This window comes from Colletotrichum karsti, assembly GCF_011947395.1.
Source record: "Colletotrichum karsti strain CkLH20 chromosome Unknown Scaffold44, whole genome shotgun sequence".
Lineage (NCBI taxonomy): Eukaryota > Fungi > Ascomycota > Sordariomycetes > Glomerellales > Glomerellaceae > Colletotrichum > Colletotrichum karsti.
In genome coordinates this window covers 75,027-83,660 of record NW_024065944.1, presented here as the reverse complement: position 1 = coordinate 83,660, position 8,634 = coordinate 75,027, and the positions used below count along the sequence as shown (strand labels likewise).

Below are 8,634 nucleotides of genomic sequence, written 5' to 3'. Positions count from 1 at the left end.
ACATAATCTTGCGACAGCTCATCTCGCACCACCCGCACACTCCCTTTCTCATCTTATCCACCCAACCTGATTGCAGCCCCCCAAGTTTTACCACTTCGTCCTCGTAGCAGGCTGCATTCTCCGTCGCCCTTCTGACATCGCGCCTCGGAAGTCGACACCAACTCTCGACATCTTGGATCGCGTCTTGGCCAGCAAACCCGCATTCCCGCCTTCGCGTACCTGAGCAGTCAGCAATCTGATCAGCGCGATCGTCGTACTTGTTCACCTCCATCGCAATTACAGCAAACCACGCGCCAGCGCATGCACCGAACCACCGGCGGATGACCGGCGAGTAAAGGTGATTTAGGCGCATTTACAGTCTGTCCGGCCACCACCGACTTTTCTGAGATGACATCGAGTCGCGCCAGTCCTTTTCCACCAGCAACACAATCACAAATGTCCGCCATGGCTGCGCCGGCTTTTCTACAACAATCGCAACCCTTCAGGCCCTCGAACGGCCAATCCTCCTTTCTATCCTCCGTCAACCCCTTCGAACGCGATGCGGCCAAGCTCGTGGGCACCCCGTTCGCCAACGCCGGCCCGACTGCCTCCTCTGTCCTGATTCGTCGCCTCCCGCTGAACACCTCCGAAGAATCGCTCCGTCTCATGGTCGTTTGGTCCAAGGAATTGGTGGATGTTGAGGTTTTGCCCGTGGATCAGTCGGAGGACAAGGGCTTCCGGTCGGCCATCTTGAAGTTCAGGACCACGAACGGCGCAATCGAGGCGAAAAACATGCTGGACGGGAAATCCAACATTTCTAACGATGCCAACATGATTGTTGAGATTCTGGCAGGAAGCCCGACCTCTTCGAGGAGATACCCGGAACCCGCAGGTACCGGGCCGTCGAGTACGGCCTCGTCCGCGACATCTTCGGCGCCCACGTCGCGACAGCCATCCCGATTCAACGGCGCTTTCCAGTCGCTGGAGAAGATCTCGCCGCCTATGAACGGTATGTACGGCACCAGCGAATTACCAAACCCCGAGTCTAGCGCCCACTACCAAACCCTCTTCTCTCCGCAATCGCCTATCGGGAATCACATCACCGAGCGAACTCGCGCTACGGGGAAATCGATGATCAACAATGATGCTGCCGACGACGACGATACAGGCGAGCTGCTTAAGGACCCAGTTGCCTACGCGGAAAACGGCGCGACGGCTCAGCGAAGGGCCACTGCCCCACAGCTACCCATCTCGCGTCTCGCCAGCCTATCCCTCAATACCAACTCATCATCTGGCCCATCGTCGTCGCTTCCGCAATATGGCCAGCAAGGGATGGGGGCGATGTCGGCTCATCCGGCCGCAATGTCACCCACAGTAATGGGCGGCGGTCCACACGGCGTATCATTTCACATGGCAGGCGGCCATCCCTTTGGCCGCTCCAACTTTCCGCCGGTCAACCCTGCCGACCAGAACCCGCCGTGCAACACTCTGTACGTGGGTAACTTGCCGATAGACACTTCAGAGGAAGAATTGAAGGCCATGTTCTCCAAGCAGCGTGGGTACAAGCGTCTCTGTTTCCGCACGAAGCAGAACGGGCCCATGTGTTTTGTTGAGTTCGAAGACGTCTCTTTCGCTACCAAGGCCCTGCACGAGCTTTACGGCCACCCGCTCCACAACAGCGTGAAGGGTGGCATTCGATTGAGCTTCTCCAAAAACCCCCTCGGCGTTCGCTCTGGCCAAACCCCTGGGCAAGCGACGCCTCCCATGAGCGGAATGATGACGGGATCCTCGAACGGGTTGAGAACGGCGAATGGCCCTCCCCCGGGACTTTCGGCCCCTCCAGGCCTCGGTGCCGGACGTTACGGTGGCGGCTCGGCTGCGCAGTCGTACACAGTCGCGGCTGGGTTTCCCGCGACCGGCAATAACAACGTCTGGAACGGATACAGTGGCGCCATGACGGCTGGCGGGCCTGGATCGTTGATGAGCGGCAACAATTCGAACTATCTTCCACCCCACATGCTGGGCCGATAAGTCTACCAGTTCGCGACCAGTTGCTTCTAGACGCCGAACGGGTTGCGGCAAAAGTTGTTGGCGTTACGGTGTTTCAGCATGAACATATGACGAGGTGAATCGAAGGAAACCTGACATGCTGGACGACGGCTGGTTGTTGATATGGGGACGCTTTCTTACACTCCGTTCCATGTGCCATCCCCTACTTCGACGGCGTTGTTTTTCATTACTGGCGCATACGCATCTACATTGGCATATGATTTATACGGAGCCTCCTACCTCTTCACTTATTATTTCCTACATCAACTCTCTACACCATTCCCAAGCTTATTTCGAACGACGGGTCTTCAGATGACGTTCAATCGCAATGCTTCGCACTGGAGGCACGCGGACAGTTTTCGTCCACAATCTTCTAGGAGCTGGGAGACAAGCGCCAATCTGCTACCAGCCTGCGGGAAACTTGGGGCTTGAGAATGAGCGTCATCGAAACTACTTGACATTAGTTCCTTTTAACTCTCGATTTTTTTGTTCTCTCTTTTAACACGGCGCTGGGCTGGTTTTCCTTTCTTTCATTCAGCATGGCGCGTGGATCGGACATTTACTACGGTGGACGCGCCTCGGGGAGTCTTGTCTTACGTCCCTGCGGACTATATACCCTACGCCACCAACTCGAGGACGGAGTTTCTGGGTTCGATACGTTTTGCGATGTCTTTTGCGAAGCATTCTCTGGATCTAGGGCAGGGGGACTATGGGACAAAGAAGCCCGCGGGGAAATGGGATATTTACTGGCACAGCGACATGCGATTGATGTATAGGGTGGAGCGTTGTGTTGGGATTTCGGGAGCATGGCAAGAGTCGAAAAAAAAGAGAAAATGCCCAAAAGCACAGAAGAAAGCGAATGGATTCAAGCTGATCTCGCAGCGAACACCCCAAAAGGCACGGAGGTCGAAGAGACGTCATTTTTTGGTTCGCGCGCAAACATGTTTGGGTCATAAACGGCACGGATTAAAAGAACGCGAACACGGAAAGATGGGAGACGAACGGGGAGGCAAGGCAGTCTGGCAACGGCGCATCCTCCCGCAGGAGCATTTGGAGGCAGGGCTGCATCTGTTCCGTCTGTCACGCACAAAGGCACACTGTCATGGGTACGCATTCAATGGGGATTTTTTGTTTGGCATCAAAGACAGGAAAGGGATCTCAGCATCGCGACAGGGTTGAAAATTGGGGAGTTCGCCTGGGGACGTGGGTTTCGGAAGGGTTGACCTGGCGGGAGAACAAGCCCATTCTCGATCGACGGGACCAGGCGTTCTCCAAGTGGTTTCGTTTGACACTTTCGTCTTTTCTTTCCTAGGCTGTCGATTTTTTTTTCTTTTTCCTTGTGTCTTTTTAACATTGTGAGAGCGAAACATACCCCCTTATGGGAAACGTCTATGCCAAGAATGGAGTTGGTTCGCTTGTTTCTGACTAGATCTACGACCTGACGACTTCTCTCTATTCCCCAGATCTGTGAGGTGTGACGAAGGCTGACGATCCTGTTCCCGGTGGTCAGGTAAAGTTTGGTGGGCAAACCCCGCTGATGGACAGGAACGGTGACGGGAACCTCGAGGGGGAGGGAATAAAAAGAGGGGGGCGGCTCCCACTCCCCGCGTCGATGTCAGTGGTCACACAAGCGTAGGTCGGTTCGGGATTGATTGCCCCCATGTCTTCTGTATGGCTTGAGTGTCGCCGCCTTTATCGGGGCTCGCTGACCGGTTCGGCGGTCGTTGTTGCTGCTGCTGCTTTTTTTCGGGGATATCCTTGGACTCGAGTTACAGTGTTTGCATAGCCGCCATCCATTCCCATCCATCCCAACCCGGCCCCGGATTTATCCATGTTGGAGGCGGACCCGGGTCTAGACTGGGGGGGGTTTCTGTTTCTCGGCAATGGATTGGGGGCCTTGCTCGGCAATAAAATTGGGTTGGGTTCTGGATTGGTTGCTTGGAAAGTTAGGGACGCGCTTGTGGGTTGTCTTCTTTCCTCGTGGATGAAGAGTGAGACAGGTGCAACCTCGACTCGGTAAGACTGGTGGATTGAAGATGACTAGGCATGTGCGTCTACTCAGATGTTGTTCTCATTTCGTGGAACTTTGGGGAGTCCAGCAATAAGTAAGCTCTGGGGCGTTGCCCCGATAAGCGTAACCAACTTCTGTTCCTCGAGTTATTTCGAATGGTACTAATGTCTGTAATTGTTGCTTCGTTACTTATTGTCAAAAACCATGATTGTTGTTGGATTACAATCGATCTCTCATTTCGAGAGTATCATGTCGCTTGGGACGTGACTGATCAGAATAAATAATTGATCTTTTTTCACGAGTTCTCACATGGCATAGCAGTTTAGCTATTACAAAAACACTTACTATCATTACTACTACGCTTGTTCCTAATGTCTTTTATCTTGTAATTGAAGTGACTCTTGGTCGAAGCAGACGGTGGGGAAGTTAACGAGAAGATATCAACTTTTCGGCTTGCGGCTTATCGTGGTTAGTATGAGCAACGCAGCATAGTGGCTCCTTCACGCTTTGTCCACTCATAAAAGCCGCCTGTAACGCGAGGATGGGATGTCATCGTGAGTTGTCAGCTTCCCATCTTTTTGTGGGTAAGTAGGGGTCCGGTCCCTGTCCTCGTCAGCATCTCGGAGTCGAGTCCGTCTCCCCGGCTTGGCGGCAGTTGCCCCGGCGGAAGAGAGAAAGACGAGGTTCAGAACCGGGCTACGGGCTAGAATGCATCAAATGGTTGGTTTGCAGGTGCTGATAACGCTACGATGAAGTCTTATCGGCCGAGGCGGAAGTGGTCTGATGAGGCTATTTGAATAGCTCCTGAGCCTCAATCCCGACGACTATTCTTTCGATACCACTCAAGCACTAAGACTACCAAGCAACACTGATTAAATCCGTCCAGACAGTGGCCTGTTGGTCGTGTCGACACTGGGTTCAGAGATTCTCCTTGCCGCATCTGGTGAGAAGTCTCCATCAAATTCCATGTGAGTTGTGATTTTTTACGACTTGGCAGAACTGCATCGGGTCCAATTGGGAAAAAGATAACCAACGAAAAGCAACGACCCGCATCTCCTCCCCAAAAAAGACAGTAAACGATTCCGTTTCCTCTTTGAAGGCCAGAGGAGACCAACAAGATGAAGGTCCCGACTCTCAACGCACCGTTCGACTTGCCTTTTCCAGCTGGCCAGACCCGTCGTGTGATGCCCGTTCTCCGTCTTTTCCCTCGTCAACCATACGCCCGCGTAGAACCCGGGACGGAGAAAATCCCCACGGCATGCTGCGTTCGTAAATCATGCATCGAGCGTGTTTCTTGGTCTCCAGCCGAGAAGAGGGGGACACGGGGGAGAAACGTGGGTTTCGGTTAGGAGAGATAAAATGGTAAGGGAAACACCTGCGCATGCGATGCAACCCAGGTTTTCCCCCTTCTTTTCCCTCTCCTCCTTTTCTTCTTTACTCTTCGGACTATACTATCGTCTGAGGTCGTTGTGGAGTCTTGCCGAGGCAGTTACCGAAGGAGAGAGACGGGCCACTTTGTGCAACCGAGATACGATATGTCTGAAGCAGCACCGGCAGCAGCAGCGCCGGCGGCCACGGCCGGACGTGAGTCGGAGGCTGGTTCGCCTGCCGCGGCGCCGGGCCCCGTCACCCAGGGCCAGATCACCGCTCACCCGGACATCGAGCTCGACGCGGAAGATGTAAAGAAACGATGCTGAGCTCTGATTATTGGCTGGTTTACTGAGTGTTGTATCACAGGCCTCTGATAATAGCGAGTGGGAGGTTGCGAGCGTGAGAGAGACCCATGGAAACCCGATGGCGGTTGTAGCTGACGCATCACGTAGCTCGCGTCCTCGAGCACCAGCGTTAGTCAATCGCTCCTCAACTACCGCATCGAGAATGGAAGGACCTATCACAGATACAAGGAGGGCAGTGAGTTTTACAAAAGCCAAAGGGCGGTGGCCCAGTCGATGCTGATTCGGTCGGTAAAGAATACATGTATCCAAACGACGAGAGGGAAGTCGACAGACTGGGTAAGTGTGGCTTGGGTCCTCGGAAGGGTACGATAAGAGGGACAGCACACATGCTGACAGTGTGCGATTAGACCTGCAACACCTGATGTACGTCCTGACGTTTAATCACAAACTGGGGACCGCTCCGCCGAACCAGCCCGACTCCGATGTCCGCCGTGTGCTCGACTGTGGGACTGGAAGCGGCATCTGGGCCGTCGAGTTCGGTGACGATCATCCCGAAGCCGAGGTGCGCTAGAGATATACGTCTCTCGTATGAGTTCTTGCTGAGCTTCTTGTCTAGGTTCTCGGCGTTGATCTGTCGGCAGCTGTGCCGCAGTAGTAAGTCTTGTTCGTCCATTTGTTTTGCTTTTTTGTCGGCTTATACCTCTTAGCGTACCGCCCAATGTGCAGTTTATGATCGACGACGTCGAGGAACCCTGGACGTACTCGCGGCCTTTCGATTACATCCACAGTCGGATGATGACTTCTTCTATCAACGACTGGAAGGCGTACCTCAAGCAATGCTTCGAGTAGGTTCTCTTCCGGTTGGTCGATGGATCGACTATTGACTTCACATCTCAAAGCAACCTGACCCCTGGAGGATATCTCGAGTTGAACGAGATCGACGTCTTCCCCCTCTCTGACGACGACACGCTCAAGCCGGACTCTGCTCTGTCCAGGTGCATGCGCATGATGAGCGACGCCTCGGAGATCCTGGGCCACCCGTTCATCGACGTCCGGGGGCTCAAGGACGTGATGGTCGAGGTTGGATTCGAGGATGTCCACATCCAGAGGTTCAAGTGGCCGACGAACCAGTGTGCGTACAGAATACAAGTGTGAAGTGAGCGTCAACACAGCTAATCCAGCGATACAGGGGCCAAGGATCGCAAGTACAAGGAGCTCGGGTTCTGGGGCGAGGAGAACTTCGCGGGTAACTGGGAGGGGATCATCATGGCGCCTTTTACCAGGGCGCTCGAATGGACCAGGGAAGAGGTCATCGTGTTCTCCGCGGAGGTGCGGAAGGACCTCAAGAACAAACAGATTCACGCCTATTTCTCTGTGTAAGTCAACCTAAGCTTTTCGATGGTCTATCCCGCTGACTTGGGCGATTAGGTGGTCCATCTACGGACGGAAGCCTGGAGGAAAGTGAGCTTAATTTACCCCGGCACATAACCAGGTCAGCGCTTCCCGACGGATGACTGGTAGACTGGCCGGCTGACGTTGAATAGAAGGGCGTGGCATATGTAGGGTCCATGACTTGATGACTTCTTCTCCCCAAATCCATAGAATAGCATAGCAGCAAGACAAGTAAACGACATCATGGCTACCCCATAGCATCGACTCAGAGGGTGCCGTGATGCGAGCCTTAGCAATCGTGCGATAGCAGGTCGTACATGCGACCATTGTCGCATTCAAAACCGCACATTGTAGTTTCCTCACCTCGACAGATATTTGAACTTGGTAGCTGGTAGCCAAAGCGGTAATTCCACGCAGATCAGTGCTAAACCCTTGCCCCCTGGCCGAGACAAGAGCTCTGCGCTGGCTCCAGGTCGTTGAACGTGAAATCCTGAGACATTGCCAATAACTGCCACATCGCGTTAGGAACCAAGACAACTAGCCTTGACAGGTCTCCAAGGGGGTCACAAAAGCGGCGTGTCGTAACGTGGCTGCTCAACGTCCTCCACACCCACTCGTTACCAGATGGACTTTTCGATATCGTGGCGTCTCAGACACGTAGAGGCAGATTTGGGAAACAACCACGCCGCGTCCTGGAGTCGGAGTCGAGTGTGTGGCCCGACGTAACTCATCATTGGGCGGCGATCTCTCCCGTCAGTCCTCATTCGTCGCCGTAGGGCTGATGGTGTGAAGGCGGCCCAGCGCGTGGGAAGCAGACAGGGCGTTTGGGGTCTGGGGGTTGCATCGTGGGCCCAGTCGTGACGGAGACGAAGAAAGAAAGACACGCTGCCGGGTTTCGGGCTCCGTTTGCCTCGGCGCAATGGGGAGCGTTCGGCCTCGGCGTACGAGGGAGAGGTGGGATCCCGGCACTTGCGCGACCCGAGGACATCGACGCTTCGGCCCTCGGGGCGGGGTATTGAGAAGTTCATGCATCTGGCATCATGTGAGATCACGGGCTGGGCACGCGTCGTGGTTGAATTTGTCAGTGCCGAGAGCGAGGTAGAGGGCCGCGAGGCAACCCGTCAAGCCACCGGGCCCAAACGCGTGGTCGATGAGATGAACATCGCCAGAGACCAGATGAAAAAGATGCAGGCAGCCTGAATGAGGATTCCTGTCCGCGAGATTCTGCAGGCTGAATTGACGCCGTGTGCCGCACAGGGGACTCAGGAGGGCGCCCACTCTTGAACCCCCATGCTAACGTGCCCTCCCTCTTCTGATGTGTTCTAGGCCGGTTTGTCGTGCTTCCTTTTCGGTGTGGCATGCGCGCAACGGGCGACGGCGCTGGCGGGCGGAACGGGCGCGCCAGCGAGGGCTCGACGAATGGAAGCGTGCCAGCGACATTGTCAGTTTGGTTTGAGGGGGAAAAAAGACCGACGGGGCGGCGGAAGGGGACGGCTCTTGTCGTCCCTAACCCTCCCGAGGGCGGGT

The 8,634-nt window shown here is 54.7% G+C and overlaps 2 protein-coding genes across 2 annotated transcripts; both read left to right on the top strand.

Moving 5' to 3' along the window:
- Window positions 1–435: 435 nt before the first annotated feature.
- On the top strand, window positions 436–2,010 carry CkaCkLH20_10927 (RNA binding protein; the record flags this gene model as incomplete). The annotated part of the gene is made up of 1 exon (XM_038893641.1): window positions 436–2,010. One exon carries the CDS (start codon window positions 436–438, stop codon window positions 2,008–2,010), a length of 1,575 nt encoding a protein of 524 aa, XP_038740977.1.
- Window positions 2,011–5,574: 3,564 nt separating this feature from the next.
- CkaCkLH20_10926 (uncharacterized protein) lies at window positions 5,575–7,180 on the top strand (the record flags this gene model as incomplete). Its single annotated transcript, XM_038893640.1, has 10 exons — window positions 5,575–5,718; window positions 5,777–5,809; window positions 5,863–5,950; window positions 6,010–6,051; window positions 6,123–6,277; window positions 6,332–6,369; window positions 6,423–6,560; window positions 6,615–6,847; window positions 6,905–7,091; window positions 7,144–7,180. The coding sequence occupies 10 exons, from the start codon at window positions 5,575–5,577 to the stop codon at window positions 7,178–7,180; spliced, it is 1,095 nt and encodes a 364-aa protein (XP_038740976.1).
- Between the last annotated feature and the right edge of the window lie 1,454 nt (window positions 7,181–8,634).